The sequence below is a fragment of the Salmo trutta genome, chromosome 40, assembly GCF_901001165.1.
Source record: "Salmo trutta chromosome 40, fSalTru1.1, whole genome shotgun sequence".
Taxonomy (NCBI): domain Eukaryota; kingdom Metazoa; phylum Chordata; class Actinopteri; order Salmoniformes; family Salmonidae; genus Salmo; species Salmo trutta.
In genome coordinates, this window is record NC_042996.1 from 1,022,363 (window position 1) to 1,048,517 (window position 26,155).

At 44.7% G+C, this 26,155-nt stretch overlaps 1 protein-coding gene across 10 annotated transcripts in view; it reads right to left on the minus strand.

The window, feature by feature from the left end:
* LOC115180596 (neuron navigator 3) overlaps positions 1-26,155 on the minus strand; it is a 365,512-nt gene that overhangs the window by 58,653 nt on the left and 280,704 nt on the right. For all 10 annotated transcript variants that reach the window (XM_029742805.1, XM_029742797.1, XM_029742801.1 and 7 more), the window contains 3 exons: positions 24,643-24,751; positions 12,618-13,022; positions 10,116-10,235 (listed from right to left, as the gene is read on the minus strand). In XM_029742805.1, coding sequence (XP_029598665.1) covers positions 10,116-10,235; positions 12,618-13,022; positions 24,643-24,751 — 634 coding nt within the window. The remainder of the gene's footprint in view (positions 1-10,115; positions 10,236-12,617; positions 13,023-24,642; positions 24,752-26,155) is intronic.

Genomic DNA, 26,155 nt, shown 5'->3' on the forward strand with positions numbered 1-26,155 from the left:
TGCCAGAGAAACTTGGACCAATGCCAGTGCATAAGAAATGCCAGAAAAACTGAGCTTCAAAGTAAAACATTGTTTCACTCTGAGCCATGGTAAACAAATAGATAATTAGTCTATGCAATGAGGAAACTGTGCTTTTTCCATTTCTAAGAGACGGCACACACACACACACAGAAGGACACCTATATCTACAATGAACCTTCTTCCAACATTACTTGAAAGCACATTTTCTGACACAGCAGGTACTATTTTGGACATTGCAGTAAAGTATTTTAGAACTGACTGCAAAAACAGAAAGTCCTACAAATAACAACTTCAGGTTGTGAGCAAGGACACTTTCCTTTCAAGTGGTGCCCTTAGTGGTGCCCTTAGTGGTGCCCTTAGTGGTTGCTTTAGTGCACATGAACTGAACCAGAAGCATAACAACTGGCTTTGTCAATGACTCTGCAAAAACCATCCCCTGTACTGCTTACTTCAGCACTGCAGAGCCATGAAGTGATACCACAACCGCTCCCTCCTGTCTGGATCAGTGTGTGTCTGCTGTTTAACAACGTAACACACACGCACACACGCATGCACACGCACGCACACACAGACACACACAGACACACACACACACACACTCCAATCCCCCAAAGCTTCCTTTTCAAACAGAAAAGTGCAGAGCCAGCTGCCATCACCAGTCCGGCCTCCTCCTAGCTGGCTCCATGTAGGCAGCAGAGGGATAGACTTAGAGACAGAGACACTAAAAGCAGAGCCCTTTACTTATTCATGCCTGTGCTGGGAATCAGGAGGCTGTCGTGTCAAAACACACCCGCTTGTGCCTCGACGGACTCGCCTGACAGTAGAGCAACGAGCACACACTCATTTATGATGCATGAGTTGGGCTATTTTTAGATGGGCTGTTAGCCAGAGCAGAAGTCACAATTGTTTCATAATGCCAGATCATGAGAGTGGATGTAGAAAAGCCACAGTTTGACTAGTTATTGTGTCTACTGCAGACTGGCAACACCGTTTACGAGGAAATGCATCACTTGCTTAGGCATCTGTTCATGAGGGTGGAATTTCAGATTGTAACAGCATCAGAACTAAATGTGTACCCATTCTTCCATCGCATTTTCCATATCAAATGCTGAAGGCCAGTACATAACATGACCTTGTCAGAATCCAATATTCTCTTCAGAGAAGGTAACAAAGGCTTGGAATGATTCTCCTTCACTGTGGCTCAAGGATTGACTCAAGACCTTTCTCTTTCATGTGAATCACCTTGACAATGAATAGAGGCTTTGTTTTCACGGCCGTCTCCTTTGACACAAGTTTTGCTGCCGCCTCAGGGCATTAACCACAGCTAGCTGCTAACAAAGGTCTAAAGGGTGGCGGTGCAAGACGTCTCAATACTGACGAAACAGGAGGATGAGTCTTGACTGGCGGTGCAAGACGTCTCAATACTGACGAAACAGGAGGATGAGTCTTGACTGGCGGTGCAAGACGTCTCAATACTGACGAAACAGGAGGATGAGTCTTGACTGGCGGTGCAAGACGTCTCAATACTGGTGAAACAGGAGGATGAGTCTTGACTGGCGGTGCAAGACGTCTCAATACTGATAAAACAGGAGGATGAGTCTTGACTGGCGGTGCAAGACGTCTCAATACTGATAAAACAGGAGGATGAGTCTTGACTGGCGGTGCAAGACGTCTCAATACTGATGAAACAGGAGGATGAGTCTTGACTGGCGGTGCAAGACGTCTCAATACTGATAAAACAGGAGGATGAGTCTTGACTGGCGGTGCAAGACGTCTCAATACTGGTGAAACAGGAGGATGAGTCTTGACTGGCAGTGCAAGACGTCTCAATACTGATGAAACAGGAGGATGAGTCTTGACTGGCGGTGCAAGACGTCTCAATACTGATGAAACAGGAGGATGAGTCTTGACTGGCGGTGCAAGACGTCTCAATACTGATAAAACAGGAGGATGAGTCTTGACTGGCGGTGCAAGACGTCTCAATACTGATGAAACAGGAGGATGAGTCTTGACTGGCGGTGCAAGACGTCTCAATACTGATAAAACAGGAGGATGAGTCTTGACTGGTGGTGCAAGACGTCTCGATACTGATGAAACAGGAGGATGAGTCTTGACTGGCGGTGCAAGACGTCTCGATACTGATGAAACAGGAGGAGAATGAGTCTTGACTGGCGGTGCAAGATGTCTCGATACTGATGAAACAGGAGGATGAGTCTTGACTGGCGGTGCAAGACGTCTCAATACTGATGAAACAGGAGGATGAGTCTTGACTGGCGGTGCAAGACGTCTCAATACGGATGAAACAGGAGGATGAATCTTGACCGGCAGTGCAAGTCGTCTCAATACTGGTGAAACAGGAGGATGAGTGTTGACTGGCGGTGCAAGACGTCTCAATACTGGTGAAACAGGAGGATGAGTCTTGACTGGCGGTGCAAAAAAATGTAGAACCAGGAATAGATACTGCCCTTGGTTCTCTCCAGATCTGACTGCCCTTGACCAGCACAAAAACATCCTGTGGCGTTCTGCATTAGCATCGAATTGCCTCCGTGATATGCAACTTTTCAGGGAATTCAGGAACCAATATACACAGGCAGTTAGGAAAGCTAAGGCTAGCTTTTTCAAGCAGAAATTTGAATCATGTAGCACAAACTCAAAAAAGTTCTGGGACACCGTAAAGTCCATGGAGAATAAGAGCACCTCCTCCCAGCTGCCCACTGCACTGAGGCTAGGAAACACTGTCACCACCGATAAATCCACTATAATTGAGAATTTCAATAAGCATTTTTCTACGGCTGGCCATGCTTTCCACCTGGCTCCCCCTACCCTGGTCAACACCCATGCACTCCCCACAGCAACTCGCCCAAGCCTCCCCCATTTCTCCTTCACCCAAATCCAGATAGCTGATGTTCTGAAAGAGCTGCAAAATCTGGACCCCTACAAATCAGCCGGGCTAGACAATCTGGACCCTCTCTTTCTAAAATTATCTGCCGAAATTGTTGCAACCCCTATTACTAGCCTGTTCAACCTCTCTTTCATATCGTCCGAAATTCCCAAAGATTGGAAAGGGGGAGACACTCTAGACCCAAACTGCTACAGATCTATATCTATCCTACCCTGCCTTTCTAAGGTCTTCGAAAGCCAAGTTAACAAACAGATTACCGACCATTTCGAATCCCACCGTACCTTCTCCGCTATGCAATCCGGTTTCAGAGCTGGTCATGGGTGCACCTCAGCCACGCTCAAGGTCCTAAGCGACATCATAAAAGCCATTGATAAGAGACATTACTGTGCAGCTGTATTCATTGACCTTGCCAAGGCTTTCGACTCTGTCAATCACCACATTGTTATTGGCAGACACAACAGCCTTGGTTTCACAAATGATTCCCTCGCCTGGTTCACCAACTACTTCTCTGATAGAGTGCAGTGTGTCAAATCGGAGGGCCTGTTGTCCGGACCTCTGGCAATCTCTATGGGGATGCCACAGGGTTCAATTCTCGTGCCGACCTCTTCTCTGTATACATCGATGATGTCGCTCTTGCTGCTGGTGATTCTCTGATCCACCTCTACGCAGACGACACCATTCTGTATACTTCTGGCCCTTCTTTGTACACTGTTAACTAACCTCCAGACGAGCTTCAATGCCATACAACACTCCTTCCGTGGCCTCCAACTGCTCTTAAATGCAAGTAAAACTAAATGCATGCTCTTCAACTGATCACTGCCCGCACCTGCCCGCCCGTCCAACATCACTACCCTGAACGGTTCTGACTTAGAATATGTGGACAACTACAAATACCTAGGTGTCTGGTTAGACTGTAAACTCTCCTTCCAGACTCACATTAAGCATCTCCAATCCAAAATTAAATCTAGAATCGGCTTCCTATTTCACAACAAAGCATCCTTCACTCATGCTGCCAAACATACCCTCGACTTCAGCGATGTTATTTATAAAATAGCCTCCAACACCCTACTCAATAAATTGGATGCAGTCTATCACAGTGCCATCCATTTTGTCACCAAAGCCTCATATACTACCCACCACTGCGACCTGTACGCTCTCATATCCTGGCCCTCGCTTCATACTCGTCGCCAAACCCACTGGCTCCAGGTCATCTACAAGTCTCTGCTAGGTAAAGCCCCGCCTTGTCTCAGCTCACTGGTCACCATAGCAGCACCCACCCATAGCACGCGCTCCAGCAAGTACATCTCACTGGTCTCACCCAAAGCCAATTCCTCATTTGGCCGCCTTTCCTTCCAGTTCTCTGCTGCCAATGACTGGAACGAACTGCAAAAATCACTGAAGCTGGAGACTCACATCTCCCTCACTAGCGTTAAGCACCAGCTATCAGAGCAGCTCACATATCACTGCATCTGTAAACAGCCCATCCAACTACCTCATCCCCATACTGTATTTATTTATTTATCCTGCTCCTTTGCACCCCAGTATCTCTACTTGCACATTCATCTTCTACACATCTACCATTCCAGTGTTTAATTTCTATATTGTATTTACTTCGCCACCATGGCCTATTTATTGCCTTACCTCCCTTATCTTACCTCATTTGCACATACTGTATATAGATTTTTTTCTACTGTATTATTGACTGTATGTTTGTTTATTCCATGTGTAACTCTGTGTTGTTGTTTGTGTCGAATTGCTGTGCTTTATCTTGGCCAGGTCGCAGTTGTAAATGAGAACTTGTTCTCAACTTGCCTACCTGGTTAAATAAAAGTGTATTACATTTTTTTTTTTTTAAAGATTTCTCAATACTGATGAAACAGGAGGATGAGGCCATTGACTGGCAGTGCTACTGTTCCATCTCAACACTAATGAAACAGGAGATTGACTGGCAGTGCTACTGTTCCATCTCAACACTAATGAAACAGGAGAATGAGGCCATTGACTGGCAGTGCTACTGTTCCATCTCAACACTAATGAAACAGGAGAATGAGGCCATTGACTGGCAGTGCTACTGTTCCATCTCAACACTAATGAAACAGGAGATTGACTGGCAGTGCTACTGTTCCATCTCAACACTAATGAAACAGGAGAATGAGGCCATTGACTGGCAGTGCTACTGTTCCATCTCAACACTAATGAAACAGGAGAATGAGGCCATTGACTGGCAGTGCTACTGGCCACCCCTCATAGCCTGGTTCCTCTCTAGGTTTCTTCCTAGGTTTTTGGCCTTTTTAGGGAGTTTTTCCTAGGGAGTTTTTCCTAGCCACCGTGCTTCTTTCACATGCATTGCTTGCTGTTTGGGGTTTTAGGCGGGGTTTCTGTACAGCACTTTGAGATTTCAGCTGATGTACGAAGGGCTATATAAATAAATTTGATTTGATTTGATACTGTTCCATCTCAACACTAATGAAACAGGAGAATGAGGCCATTGACTGGCAGTGCTACTGTTCCATCTCAACACTAATGAAACAGGAGAATGAGGCCATTTACTGGCAGTGCTACTGTTCCATCTCAACACTAATGAAACAGGAGAATGAGGCCATTTACTGGCAGTGCTACTGTTCCATCTCAACACTAATGAAACAGGAGAATGAGGCCATTTACTGGCAGTGCTACTGTTCCATCTCAACACTAATGAAACAGGAGAATGAGGCCATTGACTGGCAGTGCTACTGTTCCATCTCAACACTAATGAAACAGGAGAATGAGGCCATTGACTGGCAGTGCTACTGTGCCATCTCAATAGGACTTTTCTTTATGAGGCCATTGGCATGGCAATGAGCCCTTTGTAAGGCAATGTCCCCCTCTCCTGTTAGGAAGGGGGGGGGGGGCAGTTTTACGACTTTACAACCACGTTGTAAATTCCTTGCAAAGACTCTTGTCTCCCTGACCATGCAATATGGGACAGAGAGGGTCACAGTAGAACAAAGACTCTTGTCTCCCTGACCATGCAGTATGGGACAGAGAGGGTCACAGTAGAACAAAGACTCTTGTCTCCCTGACCATGCAGTATGGGACAGAGAGGGTCACAGTAGAACAAAGACTCTTGTCTCCCTGACCATGCAATATGGGACAGAGAGGGTCACAGTAGAACAAAGACTCTTGTCTCCCTGACCATGCAGTATGGGACAGAGAGGGTCACAGTAGAACAAAGACTCTTGTCTCCCTGACCATGCAGTATGGGACAGAGAGGGTCACAGTAGAACAAAGACTCTTGTCTCCCTGACCATGCAATATGGGACAGAGAGGGTCACAGTAGAACAAAGATTCTTGTCTCCCTGACCATGCAATATGGGACAGAGAGGGTCACAGTAGAACAAAGACTCTTGTCTCCCTGACCATGCAATATGGGACAGAGAGGGTCACAGTAGAACAAAGACTCTTGTCTCCCTGACCATGCAATATGGGACAGAGAGGGTCACAGTAGAACAAAGATTCTTGTCTCCCTGACCATGCAATATGGGACAGAGAGGGTCACAGTAGAACAAAGACTCTTGTCTCCCTGACCATGCAATATGGGACAGAGAGGGTCACAGTAGAACAAAGACTCTTGTCTCCCTGACCATGCAGTATGGGACAGAGAGGGTCACAGTAGAACAAAGACTCTTGTCTCCCTGACCATGCAATATGGGACAGAGAGGGTCACAGTAGAACAAAGGAACTCTCCCGACAAATTCTACTACATCCCAGAATTTGAGAATTGAACAATATTCTTATTCTTGAGAATGTGGAAATGATCGGTGGAGAAGCCAGCTACGACCCGGTCCGTTTTGTTTCATGTTTGTGACCTCATGAAAGACAATACAGCCACATTACCCTAACTCTGTTTATACAGGTTTCTCAGTTATGAGGCTTGCATCTAATTCTTGTATAAAATGAATGAGCAAACCAGAGCCTCACATCACCAGCTCAACTATCAAAGCCAGCTTCATGTAAATACAATGCATTGCTTTTTCGATTGAGCGATCAATAATGGCATATGCATTTATGACATCAGTATTGAACAGACTCAAGCACACATCCACACCAACTGTTTAGGCAGCCTACTGTAAAAAAACAACTAATAAAAACTCCATAGCACTAAACACAAATCCACACTGTTTCCGCACCAGATGGTCTCTTCCTTCAAATGTTACTTACCATTCCCAATCAGTATTCATTTAGATGGATTTAGCTAGATAGCCTCCGTAGTGTTGCGGATACCGCTGCCTTGAGAGCTGCCAGGGGACTCATTGGTTAGCAGACATAACCATGAAAGGTAATGAGCCCCAACGGAGCTCTTCATGCAAAAAAAACACTTTTTTTACAGTACCTCTACCAAATCTCTCTCTCGCTCCATCTCTCTGTCTCTGGCTGAGGATGGGCCTGTTTACTGTGTCAATTAGGCCTTGTAATTTGTCAGGGAGCTGTGACCAATGTGAAGGAAGACTAGTCCCAAGATGGAAGCTCATTTTGGGTGGAATAGTGCCGGTTTGTTTTCCTGGACCCAGATTAAGACTATTCCTGGATTTAAAAGCAATTTCAAAGGAGATTCCCTACAGAGTATTTATATTTATTTATCCGGTACTAGGCTTTATCTGGGTCCAGGAAAACAGACCATCAAGTTTAACAACCAAGCCCAAAAGTTTAAATTGAGAAATTAAATTGGTTTAACATGTTAAATTGCTTACTATTAACTACTGGTGTATGGAACAATATTTGATTTGGTTGGTTTAAAGCTGAATTTCAGGATGGAGTTTTTCACACAGTAAACTGCTAACAACTGGACCTTTGACTGTGAAAACGCAATGAAGAGGCAAGTGGGAACTCCAGGTCAAAGGACACCAGGCATCAAAGCAAGTCTTGATTGCTTCTAACAAGCCTGTAGTCAACCATCTCCGTAAAAATGCTCCTGTTGTGGAGAGAGCACAGTTTCTCTACGTGAGAAGAGGTACTGCAGCATGTAGTACCAGTTTGGATGCCGAGAGGACAGGAGAGAAAGTTAGGGCAAAGTTAGGCAGGGGCTTTAGGAAATATGGACTTCTGCATGTTCCAAGGTGTTCCAAAAGTTTTGGGATGAGAATGATTTGAATGTATCCGTCACGGTGAGTGAGTGAGTGAGTGAGTGAGTGAGTGAGTGAGTGAGTGAGTACACTGCACAAAAGCCTAGCTCAGTTGAGCGAGATGCTCCCAAATTAATTTCCTTCCCAGAGCCTGTCAGATGTCAGTGGGACTGAGAAATGTCAGACGCTACAATCACACACTGACACGCACTGGATGCATCTCAAATGGCACCCTATTCCCTATATAGTGCAGTATTTTTGACCAGAGCCCTATGAGGCCTGGTCAGTAGTAGTGTATTATATAGGGAATAGGGTGCCATTTAGGATCCTGAGGCAGACAGGAAGGAAGCATTAGAGCAGGGGGATTTAGTCTCCCCCTCCGGGCAAAAAGCAGCCTTCCGTAATTTACTCCTGAAAGATCCTTATCTAGGCTGCTATACCTGGCCTCCTTCCCACGTCTATGGGATCAGAGACTACATATCCCATTATCCCTGAGGTGCCAGACTATGCAACTACGTCCTCCAGTAAAAGTCACGCTGTCATCTTAAAGTTTGGTATGGATTAGTTAGGGGTAGTGAATAGAGCGTAGTACATGCAGGAGGAGGCGATCCTGGGTTCAGATAGTATTTGAAATTGTTCAGAAATTGTTCAGAAGCAGATTTATTATGTCAGGGCAAGCTCAATCAAGCTTAGATAAAATATTTGTAATTATTTCAAATAGTATATAAACCCACGTCTGGAGGCGATATGAGTGAAAGTGGAGTATGGGGGAAGACAGCACAGTGGACAGTGTGGTCTGGACTTCTGATGTGTTTGATTAGCTTGGATCTATGAGTCAGTTCACCTCCAGATCAAAGCTGACAGGCTGACAGCGAGATGAGAGTTAACGTGATGAGTGTAGAGGTTATACTGTATTCAAACCCGCCGCTTTGACGGTTGGAAAGTCCCAGATATGATCTGACTCTCTCCTCTGACTGCTACAGAGAACCTCCAACCCTCCAGTATACAAAACAACCGTTTGTTGATCAAGTCTAGGAGCACAAAGGAAGACACACCAAGCAAAATATTTTTTTTCCTCTTTGATAAATCAACGTAACATTTACTCTGCTCAGACCCTTTCTCTTATTCTGTCCTCCAGTTCGCCAAATAATGACGCTTACCATTATAGTCGGAACCACAAATGCATAGAAAATAATAATAATAATAATAATAGAACAGATTTTATTAGAAGCTTGAAAAAGTTCTGCCTCCAGAACAGTAGATTCTGACAGTCTGATAATTGAATGAATCTGGGAGTCCACAGAGTAACCAGCAGAGTACTGCATCCAATTTACAGACATTTCTCAAACTTCCAAGAACACATTCATTTAAGTCTTCTCCGAATCCCTTTATCCACGCTGCGACATCACCTCATCACTTCTCTCCCCGCTTCTATGATTGCCTGTCGTCAAATCACAGCTTGACAGAATTAAATCAATGACACATTTCTCTTCCGCCTGGTTTGCGACGGCAGCTTTCTCTCTGTCTGGGAGACTAGAGAGCGTGTCATTTCTGGCGAAGGGCATTCTCGTCTTACATTTACATCTGGGTAATTTAGCAGACGCTCTTATCCAGAGCGACTTACATTCAGTGCATTCAACAACCACATATCACAGTCACTGCTAGTAAAACCTTCCTTTAAAAAAAGCAGCTATCTGTAAAATCTGTGCTAATATGAAAAGCTATTAGAGAGAAACTGTGGAATTTGATCTACAACGTACCATGTGGATGCAGCAGGCTTTTGCTTCAGCCCAAGCAGTAACACAAACTGATTCAACTAATCGTATTCTTCAATCAAGAAGCCACAGTTTCTCCCATTGGTTTCAATACGGTCTATAGGGTTGGAGAACTAGCTGTGGTCCAGAAACACAAGTAACGCTCCGTGTTAGAGTTTCCCCTAGGTACAGATCCAGGATCAGCTTCCCCTCCCCCAATCCTAGCCTTAATCGTTAGTGGAGAAAATACAATAATGATCCAAGATCATCAGCTAGGGGAAATTGCACCCTCCTCCACCAGTAACCCAAATAGTTGTGATGAAGCCACGCCCTTACCTGTCTGCGTCCCCGTGCACCTCCTTGACCACCCTCTGGGTGACCTCTAGCGACGTGTTCAGGTCAGGGGCACGACCGACGTTCCGTGAGTATAGGTGAAGACCACCGTCTGTAAGGTACCTACGAAGAAGAAACTAAATCACTAAGCTGGGTTGTGTTCGCCACTGTGAGTATCGGGAGTGTGAGTGTGTGTATTGGGAGTGTGTGTACGTGTGTGCATGCCCACGTGTGTGCGCACACATTTACAGGGATGTAATCAGAGACGGCTGATAGGACATGAATGCACATTAGGTTTAAGCTAATTAGGATCATAATTCAGCTAATCACTTTTTCATCCCTAGGTGCTATACGTTTTGCCCCTACAGTAACTTAATCATAGTTAATGTGGAGGGTTCGTTCTGGTGGTGTTCAATAAATCAATTTCATACATGAACAAATAGGATGGGAGAACTAATGCAGGGATGAGTTCCACATGGCACCCTATTCCCTTTATAGTGCACTACTTTATACCAGAGCCCTATGAGGCCTGGTCAAATGTAGTGCAGTATACAGGGAAAAAGGTGCCATCTGGGACACAGATCATGTGGGTGTTGAGGAAGAGCACTTATCAGTGTTCACAGAGGAAGGTTAACAGCTAACACAGTGATGTACAATAGATCTGGGGCTATTGTTACTCACTGAGCGATGTGTCAGCCAGCGCACTATTGAGAGTTGGTATGGAATGTTTACTGCTCAAAAAAATAAAGGGAACACTTAAACAACACATCCTAGATCTGAATGAAAGAAATCATCTTACTGACAACAAAATCACACAAAAATAATCAATGGAAATCCAATTTATCAACCCATGGAGGTCTGGATTTGGAGTCACACTCAAAATTAAAGTGGAAAACCACACTACAGGCTGATCCAACTTTGATGTAATGTCCTTAAAACAAGTCAAAATGAGGCTCAGTAGTGTGTGTGGCCTCCACGTGCCTGTATGACCTCCCTACAACGCCTGGGCATCCTACTGATGAGGTGGCGGATGGTCTCCTGAGGGATCTCCTCCCAGACCTGGACTAAAGCATCCGCCAACTCCTGGACAGTCTGTGGTGGAACGTGGCGTTGGTGGATGGAGCGAGACATGATGTCCCAGATGTGCTCAATTGGATTCAGGTCTGGGGAACGGGCGGGCCAGTCCATAGCATCAATGCCTTCCTCTTGCAGGAACTGCTGACACACTCCAGCCACATGAGGTCTAGCATTGTCTTGCATTAGGAGGAACCCAGGGCCAACCGCACCAGCATGTGGTCTCACAAGGGGTCTCATCTCGGTACCTAAAGGAAGTCAGGCTACCTCTGGCAAACACATGGAGGGCTGTGCGGCCCCCCAAAGAAATGCCACCCCACACCATGACTGACCCACCGCCAAACCGGTCATGCTGGAGGATGTAAAAGGCAGCAGAACGTTCTCCACGGCGTCTCCAGACTCTGTCACGTGTGCTCAGTGTGAACCTGCTTTCATCTGTGAAGAGCACAGGGCGCCAGTGGCGAATTTGCCAATCTTGGTGTTCTCTGGCAAATGCCAAACGTCCTGCACGGTGTTGGGATGTAAGCACAACCCCCACCTGTGGATGTCGGGCCCTCATGGAGTCTGTTTCTGACCGTTTGAGCAGACACATGCACATTTGTGGCCTGCTGGAGGTCATTATGCAGGGCTCTGGCAGTGCTCCTCCTGCTCCTCCTTGCACAAAGGCGGAGGTAGCGGTCCTGCTGCTGGGTTGTTGCCCTCCTACGGCCTCCTCCACGTCTCCTGATGTACTGGCCTGTCTCCTGGTAGCGCCTCCATGCTCTGGACACTACGCTGACAGACACAGCAAACCTTCTTGCCACAGCTCGCATTGATGTGCCATCCTGGATGATCTGCACTACCTGAGCCACTTGTGTGGGTTGTAGACTCCGTCTCATGCTACCACTAGAGTGAAAGCACCGCCAGCATTCAAAAGTGACCAAAACATCAGCCAGGAAGCATAGGAACTGAGAAGTGGTCTGTGGTCCCCACCTGCAGAACCACTCCTTTATTGGGGGTGTCTTGCTAATTGCCTATAATTTCCACCTGTTGTCTATTCCATTTGCACAACAGCATGTGCAATTTATTGTCAATCAGTGTTGCTTCCTAAGTGAACAGTTTGATTTCACAGAAGTGTGATTGACTTGGAGTTACATTGTGTTGTTTAAGTGTTTCCTTTATTTTTTTGAGCAGTGTACATGTATGGTGAATTCCTCCCGTCGCAGCTCAATAGCTGTGTGAATGCCACAACTTCATCACCCCTCATATGTTCTCCTGTCTCACCATTCCATTTGGAAGAATCGCGAAGGCCTTGGCAATAACTGTGATTTTTTTTTCAGTAACAGGACTGACCCTGAATGTGTGTGTGTCTGGGGGTGTTGGGACACGTTTACGTTCTAACCAACGGACAATATAGAATCTATTCTATTCTGTCTAAGCGTAGTCGCTTACCCACTGGTGATGTCATCTGTCCTGACGTTCTTCCCCAGGATGTCTCCGTCGCTCATGTACCCTGCCACGTCCATCTCCAGCATCCCCTCCGGCCCTCCTCCCTTCTCCCCCTGCTCGGCCCCTCTCGCCCCTGCCGTCGCCGCTCGCCTCAGGGGGGCGCTGTACACAAACCGGGAGGAGTCCGAGTGACCGTACCGCCCAGTGGCGCCACCTGTGCTGGCACCCGTCCGAGGTGGTGGGACTGTGGTGTAGGTACTGGGCATAGAAGGGGCGTCGCCAGCTTGTAGGCGGGGGCTTGGGGCTGATTGGCCGAGGCGCCAGGAGGTCATGGGAGCGGAGCGACTGGTGATGCTCCGCCCGTTGACCTCTGTGGTCACTGTGCTGTCGAAGGTCGTCTCCAAGGTGCTGAAGAGGGCAGAGAGTTGGAGAGAGCAGAAAAGAGGGAGAGAGAGAGAGAGAGAGAGAGAGAGAGGGGAAAAGAGAGAGAGAGAGAGACATAGAGGAAAAGAGAGAGAGGAAAAGAGTGAGAGAGGGGAGAGAGAAAGAGAGTGTTATTAGGAAAGTTTAGGGACAGATCAGCTCAGCCCCCTGGCACAGCCACAGAGAGGATTTGAGCAGTGAGATCAATACTTTCAGCTCTGCTGACACTTCACAAATATTCCCAATCTTTCCACCAGGGTGAGCTCTGGGGTACACAACTGATCCAAGATCAGCATCTAGGGTCAACTTCACCCAAAGGTGAGATGAGTTTAGTTTGGAGAGACTCTATTGAATGTCCATACGGTGAACCAATAGCCAGCTCAACACACAGACCCAAATGTCCACTCCCTAAAATATGTTCCTATTAGCATGTGCACTGTTGTATGAAGGATAAATTGCTCAGGCAGAAAGATTGGTAGTGTTGTTGCAACGAAGCAGTTTCCCTAAAATGGATGCCACTCGTTGGCCTGCTATCTCGTAGCCTGACCTTCCTTAAGTTCTATTTCTATCAGTGTTTTAAAGGGATAGTTCACTCAAAAACTATGTAAAACGCATAATCACAGATATGCAAAATACAATCTCAGTTTTTGCTCTGTACTGAAAGTGCTCTATTGCACGCACGCACGCACGTGCACACGCGCGCACACACACACACACACACACACACACACACACACACACACACACACACACACTGCTTGAGCTCTCTCTGGTGGAAAGATAACTACATTACACTCATGTTTGGGGGTCATCTCCATCATTGGTGTATAATCCACAAATTTCAATGTCCTAAAATCTACATGTTCCAATACATTCCATCCTATTCACACTATAGCTGTTTATATCTCATGATTTATAAAACAGGATATAAAACTTGATTTTAAAGAGATTCAAACTGTATCTGACAAGAGCTAAAGTAAAGATGCTGAGAGGAGCATAACAACAAGATGGATTGTGATGATCATTAGGGACAGATGAGACCCATCTAAAACCACTGTCTAACACTGAGCCTGATCCATCTTTAACCACTGTCTAAAAATGAGACTGATCCAACTCTAACCACACTGAGACTGATCTATCTTTAACCACTGTCTGAGACTGATCCATCTCTAACCACTGTCTAACACTGAGACTGATCCATCTTTAACCACTGTCTGAGACTGATCCATCTCTAACCACTGTCTAACACTGAGACTGATCCATGTTTAACCACTGTCTAACACTGAGACTGATCCATCTCTAACCACTGTCTAACACTGAGACTGATCCATCTCTAACCACTGTCTGAGACTGATCCATCTAAAACCACTGTCTAACACTGAGACTGATCCATCTAAAACCACTGTCTAACACTGAGACTGATCCATCTTTAACCACTGTCTAAGACTGATCCATCTCTAACCACTGTCTAACACTGAGACTGATCCATCTGTCTGAGACTGATCCATCTCTAACCACTGTCTAACACTGAGACTGATACATCTTTAACCACTGTCTAACACTGAGACTGATCCATCTTAAACCACTGTCTAACACTGAGACTGATCCATCTTTAAACACTGTCTAACACTGAGACTGATCCATCTCTAACCACACAGACTGATCTATCTTTAACCACTGTCTGAGACTGATCCATCTCTAACCACTGTCTAACACTGAGACTGATCCATCTTAAACCACTGTCTAACACAGACTGATCCATCTCTAATCACAATCTAACACAGACTGATCCATCTTTAACCACTGTCTGAGACTGATCCATCTCTAACCACTGTCTAACACTGAGACTGATCCATCTTTAACCACTGTCTAACACTGAGACTGATCCATCTTTAACCACTGTCTAACACTGAGAATGATCCATCTTAAACCACTGTCTAACACTGAGACTGATCCATCTTAAACCACTGTCTGAGACTGATCCATTTTTAAACACTATCTAACACTGAGACTGATCCATCTTTAACCACTGTCTAACACTGAGACTGATCCATCTCTAACCACTGTCTAACACTGAGACTGATCCATCTCTAACCACTGTCTGAGACTGATCCATCTAAAACCACTGTCTAACACTGAGACTGATCCATCTAAAACCACTGTCTAACACTGAGACTGATCCATCTTTAACCACTGTCTAAGACTGATCCATCTCTAACCACTGTCTAACACTGAGACTGATCCATCTGTCTGAGACTGATCCATCTCTAACCACTGTCTAACACTGAGACTGATACATCTTTAACCACTGTCTAACACTGAGACTGATCCATCTTAAACCACTGTCTAACACTGAGACTGATCCATCTTTAACCACTGTCTAACACTGAGACTGATCCATCTCTAACCACACAGACTGATCTATCTTTAACCACTGTCTGAGACTGATCCATCTCTAACCACTGTCTAACACTGAGACTGATCCATCTTAAACCACTGTCTAACACAGACTGATCCATCTCTAATCACAATCTAACACAGACTGATCCATCTTTAACCACTGTCTGAGACTGATCCATCTCTAACCACTGTCTAACACTGAGACTGATCCATCTTTAACCACTGTCTAACACTGAGACTGATCCATCTTTAACCACTGTCTAACACTGAGAATGATCCATCTTAAACCACTGTCTAACACTGAGACTGATCCATCTTAAACCACTGTCTGAGACTGATCCATTTTTAAACACTATCTAACACTGAGACTGATCCATCTTTAACCACTGTCTGAGACTGATCAATCAATAACCACTGTCTAACACTGAGACTGATACATCTTTAACCACTGTCTAACACTGAGACTGATCCATCTTAAACCACTGTCTAACACTGAGACTGATCAATCTTTAACCACTGTCTAACACTGCGACTGATCCATCTCTAACCACACTGAGACTGATCTATCTTTAACCACTGTCTGAGACTGATCCATCTCTAACCACTGACTAACATTGAGACTGATCCATCTTAAACCACTGTCTAACACTAAGATTGATCCATCTTAAACCACTGTCTAACACTGAGACTGATCAATCTTTAACCACTGTCTAACACTGCGACTGATCCATCTCTAACCACACTGAGACTGATCCATCTTTAACCACTGTCTAACACTGAGAATGATCCATCTTAAACCACTGTCTGAGACTGATCCATCTCTAACCACTGTCTAACACTGAGACTGATCCATCTTTAACCACTGTCTAACACAGACTGATCCATCTCTAATCACAATCTAACACTGAGACTGATCCATCTTTAACCACTGTCTAACACTGAGACTGATCCATCTTTACCCACTGTCTAACACTGAGACTGATCCATCTTTAACCACTGTCTGAGACTGATCCATCTCGAACCACTGTCTAACACTGAGACTGATCCATCTTTAACTACTGTCTAACACTGAAACTGATCCATGTTAAACCACTGTCTATCACAGACTGATCCATCTCTAATCACAATCTAACACTGAGACTGATCCATCTTAAACTGCTGTCTAACACTGAGACTGATCCATCTTAAACCACTGTCTAACACTGAGACTGATCAATCTCTAACCACTGTCTAACACTGAGAATGATCCATCTTAAACCACTGTCTGAGCCTGATCCATTTTTAACCACTGTCTAACACTGAGACTGATCCATCTTTAACCACTGTCTGAGACTGATCCATCAATAACCACTGTCTAACACTGAGACTGATACATCTTTAACCACTGTCTAACACTGAGACTGATCCATCTTAAACCACTGTCTAACACTGAGACTGATCCATCTTTAACCACTGTCTAATACTGAGACTGATCCATCTCTAACCACACTGAGACTGATCTATCTTTAACCACTGTCTGAGACTGATCCATCTCTAACCACTGACTAACATTGAGACTGATCCATCTTTAACCACTGTCTTCCACTGAGATTTATCCATCTTAAACCACTGTCTAACACTGAGACTGATCAATCTCTAACCACTGTCTAACACTGAGACTGATCCATCTTAAACCACTGTCTAACACTGAGACTGATCCATTTTTAACCACTGTCTAACACTGAGAATGATACCTTTAACTACTGTCTGAGACTGATCCCTCTCTAACCACTGTCTAACACTGAGACTGATCCATCTTTAACCACTGTCTAACACTGAGAATGATCCATCTTAAACCACTGTCTGAGACTGATCCATCTAAAACCACTGTCTAACATTGAGACTGATCCATCTTTAACCACTGTCTAACACTGAGAATGATCCATCTTAAACCACTGTCTGAGACTGATCCATCTTAAACCACTGTCTGAGACTGATCCATCTTTAACCACTGTCTAACACTGAGACTGATCCATCTCTAACCACTGTCTAACACTGAGACTGATCCATCTCTAATCACAATCTAACACTGAGACTGATCCATCTTTAACCACTGTCTAACACTGAGACTGATCCATCTTTACCCACTGTCTAACACTGAGACTGATCCATCTTAAACCACTGTCTGAGACTGATCCATCTCTAACCACTGTCTAACACTGAGACTGATCCATCTTTAACTACTGTCTAACACTGAGACTGATCCATGTTAAACCACTGTCTATCACAGACTGATCCATCTCTAATCACAATCTAACACTGAGACTGATCCATCTTAAACTGCTGTCTAACACTGAGACTGATCCATCTTTAACCACTGTCTAACACTGAGACTGATCCATCTTAAACCACTGTCTAACACTGAGACTGATCCATCTTAAACCACTGTCTGAGACTGATCCATTTTTAACCACTGTCTAGCACTGAGACTGATCCATCTTTAACCACTGTCTGAGACTGATCCATCAATAACCACTGTCTAACACTGAGACTGATACATCTTTAACCACTGTCTAACACTGAGAATGATCCATCTTAAACCACTGTCTAACACTGAGACTGATCCATCTTAAACCACTGTCTGAGACTGATCCATTTTTAACCACTGTCTAACACTGAGACTGATCCATCAATAACCACTGTCTAACACTGAGACTGATCCATCAATAACCACTGTCTAACACTGAGACTGACACATCTTTAACCACTGTCTAACACTGAGACTGATCCATCTTAAACCACTGTCTGAGACTGATCCATTTTTAACCACTGTCTAACACTGAGACTGATCCATCTTTAATCATTGTCTAACACTGAGACTGATCCATCTTTAACCACTGTCTGAGACTTATCCATCTCTAAACACTGTCTAACACTGAGACTGATCCATCTTTAACCACTGTCTAACACTGAGACTGATCCATCTTTAACCACTGTCTAACACTGAGACTGATCCATCTCTAACCCCTGGGGTTGTGTGAGGTGACAACCATGTGAGTGTTGGTTTGTGAGTGTGTGTGTCTGTGTGTGTGAGATTGTATGTGTGAGGTTGTATGAGGTGTTGTTTGTGCGTATGTGTGTGTGAGGTTCTGTGTTTGTTTGTGTGTGTGTGTGTGTGTGTGTGTGTGTGTGTGTGTGTGTGTGTGTGTGTGTGTGTGTGTGTGTGTGTGTGTGTGTGTGAGAGAGAGAGAGAGAGAGATCTATCAGGAGCACACAGAGGCTTCAGCCATGTGATCCTAGCCAGGGAAGGAGATAGCTAGCAATGTCACAGCCACAGTCACTCTGCATCACCATCAACCTCCGATCAACACCCGCTGAATTCTCCCCTTGGAGACACACACACACACACACACACACACACACACACACACACACACACACACACACACACACACACACACACACGCGTGTGTAACATTACAGCAGTGTGTCTCTATGGAACAATATGTTTCTGCAGTATGTGGACAGAGAGAGAGAGATAGGGAGAAGTAATGTGTGTGTGTGTTTGGAGGAGAGAGGAGAGCTGTGACTGTAGCGTTCCAGACCTGGTTGCCAGATCCTGATCAGGTATCCATCAGGTATCCCCCATAGTGTTTGAGATAACCTGCTGTGGCGTGCCACTGAGCAGGTGTGTTTGATTATTCCTGTGCCAGTGCTGTGTGCAGGCAGGAAGCAGGAAGGCAGGGTGTGGGAGCCCCATTGTCAGAGGGTCACCACTGCCCCCTATGGCACATGTTGGTACCGAAGCTCCAATAATGTAGTCTGAAGCGATTCTCTAAAGCCCTGTTTACACTTGGCACTAACATGGATCATGTGACCTGATCTTATCCACATCCTGATTGTGCCAACATTTTCAGAAATTTGTCTACACATGCTATTAAAATGTGTCTCTTATTCGTCCATTGTGTACGCATTGTGATAAGATTCCCTGGTGGCTCCTTGTAGGCAAATTAATTACATTTACGTCATTTCACAGCTATTCTTTCAAAATAATATGTATTTATTTATTTTATGACACATATTGACGGTATTAGCCAATGGTGCCAGCTGTCAATGATTTTAGGATCAGGATGATTTACATGGCTTCACTGTCCTGATCCATCTACTCTACAATAAAACATGCATGTCTGACTACTTCCTGAAGTGATCTATATCAGTGTCTAGGTGGGGTCTGACTACCTCCTGAAGTGATCTATATCAGTGTTTAGGTGGAGTCTGACTACTTCCTGAAGTGATCTATATCAGTGTCAAGGTGGGGTCTGACTACCTCCTGAAGTGATCTATATCAGTGTCTAGGTGGGGTCTGACTACTTCCTGAAGTGATCTATATCAGTGTCTAGGTGGAGTCTGACTACCTCCTGAAGTGATCTATATCAGTGTCTAGGTGGGGTCTGACTACTTCCTGAAGTTATCTATATCAGTGTCTAGGTGGGGTCTGACTACCTCCTGAAGTGATCTATATCAGTGTCAAGGTGGGGTCTGACTACCTCCTGAAGTGATCTATATCAGTGTCTAGGTGGAGAGGCTGGTGGGGGATGGGGCCCAGGGCATGAGTCAGTCCACATACAGTAGTAGGTGACAGATCCCTCACATTTCCATGTATTTAATACACACACACACACACACACACACACACACACACACACACACACACACACACACACACACACACACACACACACACACACACACACACACACAATCCTGTCTCCTGGTACCCTGCAGCCTCCAGGAAGGTGGAAGACTGATATGGTGTCATCACGGAGGCTAACCTCCGGAGCTGCCCTCTTCCTCTCCAAACCCAGAAATCAATAGTCAGGATGAAACGGGGTGGAAACAGCACAGGAAGAATGGGGGGGGGGGCACAACCTTGATTTGTGTATCCACATTTACAGAGAATGTTGTTTTCCCATCGTTGACCTGGAGTGCGCTGGTTAAGGTAATATGAAGGACAGTAGAATAATGATCCTGCCTGTCTGGAGTATGTACTGCATGGACATGGATGGGAGAGCTTAATTCAATAGGTCTGCATCGGGCTGCCGCTGGTGGAAATGCATGGGGGTGATGAGGTAGAGCTGTATGTGCGGTGGGCGCCCAGGTTGACAGGTGTTACAGATCAATTGGTTTCAACACTGATGGCGTGAAGGAAATGAGTTTAGCCTATGTAAGTCTACATCCCAAATGGCACCCTATTCCCTACACAGTGCACAGGGCTCTGGTCAAAGCAGTGCACTACAGGGAACAGGGTGCCATTTGAGACCGTGCCTAAGCCTGCATCTGTGAGAAATCACATGCTCTCCTCAGCACAGTGCATCTGCCCAGCAAATATCCAAACATCGTATAGCTGTGAATAATTGACTCTGCCTATAACGCTGTAAACACCAATTAAACAAACTAGACCGGGTAAAGCTAGTACATTTAAAATGTCATCCGAGGAGTCAGAATCCCATGGGACTAATACACAGCCACAGTGGAAAGGGATTTTTGGGGGCAATTGTTCTTTGCTTGCAATCTCGGGAATCGCCCTTGAAGAACACAGCATCTTTTCATATGCGGAAAACATATTTCTCTTCAAATGTCAATCAATACTATTTTTTTCATTCCGTCTGGGTGTAGGTTGGACAGAGAATCAAACACGGGCTTTGATCGATACAGATTATCTGTGGTGGTGTGGCATGCAACGTCTGGGTCTTGGAGGAATGTGGAGGTTACTGTGAGGAATGTTAGTGTTGTGGTGGATGGCGCTCTGTTTCAAGCAGAGTTCAATTACAAACCGGGTGGGGGGCCCTGGGGCTGGGATTCACACGTTAGAATCAGCCATAGAGAGCAACCAGTACATGAGTTATAACAGAGAAACCACCACACAGAGAGGTCCTTCAAATGGGTTATAACAGAGAAACCACCACACAGAGCGGTCCTTTAAATGGGTTATAACAGAGAAACCACCATGCAGAGAGGTCCTTTAAATGGGTTATAACAGAGAAACCACCACACAGAGAGGTCCTTTAAATGGGTTATAACAGAGAAACCACCACACAGAGAGGTCCTTTAAATGGGTTATAACAGAGAAACCACCACAGCGGTCCTTTAAATGGGTTATAACAGAGAAACCACCACACAGAGGTCCTTTAAATGGGTTATAACAGAGAAACCACCATGCAGAGAGGTCCTTTAAATGGGTTATAACAGAGAAACCACCACAGAGGTCCTTTAAATGGGTTATAACAGAGAAACCACCATGCAGAGAGGTCCTTTAAATGGGTTATAACAGAGAAACCACCACACAGAGGTCCTTTAAATGGGTTATAACAGAGAAACCACCATGCAGAGAGGTCCTTTAAATGGGTTATAACAGAGAAACCACCACAGAGGTCCTTTAAATGGGTTATAACAGAGAAACCACCATGCAGAGAGGTCCTTTAAATGGGTTATAACAGAGAAACCACCATGCAGAGAGGTCCTTTAAATGGGTTATAACAGAGAAACCACCACACAGAGGTCCTTTAAATGGGTTATAACAGAGAAACCACCACACAGAGAGGTCCTTTAAATGGGTTATAACAGAGAAACCACCACACAGAGGTCCTTTAAATGGGTTATAACAGAGAAACCACCACACAGAGGTCCTTTAAATGGGTTATAACAGAGAAACCACCACACAGAGAGGTCCTTTAAATGGGTTATAACAGAGAAACCACCACAGAGGTCCTTTAAATGGGTTATAACAGAGAAACCACCACACAGAGAGGTCCTTTAAATGGGTTATAACAGAGAAACCACCACACAGAGAGGTCCTTTAAATGGGTTATAACAGAGAAACCACCACACAGAGAGGTCCTTTAAATGGGTTATAACAGAGAAACCACCACACAGAGAGGTCCTTTAAATGGGTTATAACAGAGAAACCACCACACAGAGGTCCTTTAAATGGGTTATAACAGAGAAACCACCACACAGAGGTCCTTTAAATGGGTTATAACAGAGAAACCACCACACAGAGAGGTCCTTTAAATGGGTTATAACAGAGAAACCACCATGCAGAGAGGTCCTTTAAATGGGTTATAACAGAGAAACCACCACACAGAGAGGTCCTTTAAATGGGTTATAACAGAGAAACCACCACACAGAGAGGTCCTTTAAATGGGTTATAACAGAGAAACCACCACACAGAGAGGTCCTTTAAATGGGTTATAACAGAGAAACCACCATGCAGAGAGGTCCTTTAAATGGGTTATAACAGAGAAACCACCTTGCAGAGGTCCTTTACATTTCTATACTATTCCAGACAGCATATCAGATTGATGACAAACACAGCCTCTCTATCAGCTGGACCAGTTGGCCATGAAATACCCACACGATGGAAATGAAGCTCCAGTCAGAAAAGAGAAAAGAAATCCCTCATATAAATAACAATCACACACTGTGGGCCGGTTCTTCATGCAGCAGTGATTCATTACAATGGAGGTGAAAAACCTTCGCCCTGATTACCTCTTCACGGCAATTTCTGTGTGTGAAAGACCTTTTAATGGCTTGCCCATTCTGTTGTTACGAGCCCCATTGGAATTCCTGTCTGATACCCTCACTTTATTTACACTCCTGGTGTTCAACCTTCCCAAGTTCTCTCACATCACCCCGCTCCTCCGCTCTCTCCACTGGCTTCCAGTTGAAGCTCGCATCCGCTACAAGTCCATGGTGCTTGCCTACGGAGCTGTGAGGGGAACGGCACCTCCGTACCTTCAGGCTCTGATCAGGCCCTACACCCAAACAAGGGCACTGCGTTCATCCACCTCTGGCCTGCTCGCCTCCCTACCTCTGAGGAAGCACAGTTCCCGCTCAGCCCAGTCAAAACTGTTCGCTGCTCTGGCACCCCAATGGTGGAACAAGCTCCCTCACGACGCCAGGACAGCGGAGTCAATCACCACCTTCCGGAGACACCTGAAACCCCACCTCTTTAAGGAATACCTGGGATAGGATAAAGTAATCCTTCTAACCACCCCCCCCCCTAAAAGATTTAGATGCACTATTGTAAAGTGGTTGTTCCACTGGATATCATAAGGTGAATGCACCAATTTGTAAGTCGCTCTGGATAAGAGCGTCTGCTAAATGACTTAAATGTAAATGCAAAAATGCAGACGGGCAGACTGCAGACGGGCGACAGGCAGGCAGACAGACAGGCGGGCAGACAGGCAGGCAGACAGACAGGCGGGCAGACAGGCAGGCAGACAGACAGGTTTCTACATGGCTGATGTTGAGGGTTTGATAATACTTCATGTTCCATGCTGGGTGTCCTCTCCTCATCACATCTCTAAGTGTCTCAATGGAATAACAGCAGTGGCCCCTGGGGGTCTAACTGGAGTCAATGTGCTAGAGAAACAATGGTGCTTTATTGATCAGCAGCGCCGCGCTCCTTTCTGGTGGCGGTGAGGGAACACGCGCTGCCATCTGTCACGGCTGTTCCGCCTCCTTGCCAGCATTTTCCCCACAAATGGGTCAGAAATATCAGAATAATCCATTGGAGAAGAGAGGAGTACAGCACAGAGCCATGACAAAAACCCATGATCATCATTATGACTCGCCGGAGATCAGCCAAGACATTCCTTTAATGCGAACAGGCGGCTGTTGTGACGGACCAGACATGATAGGTTGTGGTTTTCTGTCCCCCTCAAACACCATCAAAGTGTGCCAGTAGCGTGTAAGTACTTGATTAGAATATCTAGGAAATATCAAGACAGAGTAATTGGGGGAAAATCATAAAGAGTTTTGAGACTTCTGAGATACGGTATCTGTCCTTTATATTCTGATCAAATCAGAATGTTTAATCTTAAAATAGAATGCCAGACAGTTTAAATCCTGAAAACATCAGGAATCCTAAATAATAACTGACCAGTGTTGTAGTTGAGGACCTGATATAATTATAAACATGTCAACTTTAGATTGAGGAACTGCAGAGAATCAAAAACATCAACATGTAATTGTACGAGGTCAACTATTTCAATTCCAGTCAATTCAGAAAGTAAAACAAATCCAATTCCAATTCAAAATTGTTGTAATTGAAAGCATTGAAAATAATTGGAATTTCAGTGTACTTCCTGAATTGTCTTGAATTGAAATGGAATTGACCCCAACCCTGAGCCCCACAGTGGACGTTCCCGAGCCCGTTGATCACCTGTGACTGATCTGCGTCCCCCGCAGACTGGACATGGTCTCCTCCAGGTTCTGCCGTAGGTCAGCAATGTTCTTCACTGTCCTCATGCGTCTCGTCTCGGGGTCTTCCCCTGCAATGCACAGAGAAGGGGTTTATGAGAGATGTTGGGCTCTGTGGTGAAGTTTCCCTTAAGTATAGATCTAGGATCAGCTTCCTCTGTCCCAATTCTAACCTTAACCATTAGTGGGGAAAAAGCTAAACTGACCCAACATCAGCGTCTAGGGGCAACTTCATGTTACACCAGATGTGGGCTCCTGTAACATTCCTCAAGACGCCGCCATACATCAGCATCACCAACATCACCATGACAACGCACTCTGACAGGTAGCATGGGTACGCATTCCAAGATGCTGTGCCGACAGTTTGAACCCGTCTCAGCTGTCAGGATGGAATTGTCAACGAAAAAATGTTTTTAGTGGAAAAAGGAAATTTCTGCAGTCCTGCCATTTTCAACGCGAACATAGAAACCCACTGCCATGACGCTGCACTCTCCATTTGTAAGCTACAACATATATTTTGCCTCAACAGCTAAATCTCAGATAGTCTTTCAATCTTAGTCAGTCCCATCCAAATGCATTTCATCTCAGTCCAGGACCTTTCTCCTGATTCCAGTTCAGCTCCGACTGTAACCACTTCATGTTTTATATACTTACAATAGTTATATATAAGACTCATTCACAGTAAAGTGCCTGTTGCAGTATATTAAACCCATTCTACTGCAGTATATAAAACCCATTCTACTGCAGTATATTAAACCCATTCTACTGCAGTATATTAAACCCATTCTACTGCAGTATATTAAACCCATTCTACTGCAGTATATTAAACCCATTCTATTGCAGTATATAAAACCCATTCTACTGCAGTATATTAAACCCATTCTACTGAAGTATATAAAACCCATTCTACTGCAGTATATTAAACCCATTCTACTGCAGTATATTAAACCCATTCTACTATATTAAACCCATTCTACTGCAGTATATTAAACCCATTCTACTATATTAAACCCATTCTACTGCAGTATATAAAACCCATTCTACTATATTAAACCCATTCTACTGCAGTATATTAAACCCATTCTACTGCAGTATATTAAACCCATTCTATTGCAGTATATAAAACCCATTCTACTATATTAAACCCATTCTACTGAAGTATATTAAACCCCTTCTACTGCAGTATATTAAACCCATTCTACTGCAGTATATTAAACCCATTCTATTGCAGTATATAAAACCCATTCTACTATATTAAACCCATTCTACTGAAGTATATAAAACCCATTCTACTGCAGTATATTAAACCCATTCTACTGCAGTATATAAAACCCATTCTACTGCAGTATATTAAACCCATTCTACTGCAGTATATTAAACCCATTCTACTGCAGTATATTAAACCCATTCTACTGAAGTATATTAAACCCATTCTACTGCAGTATATTAAACCCATTCTACTGAAGTATATTAAA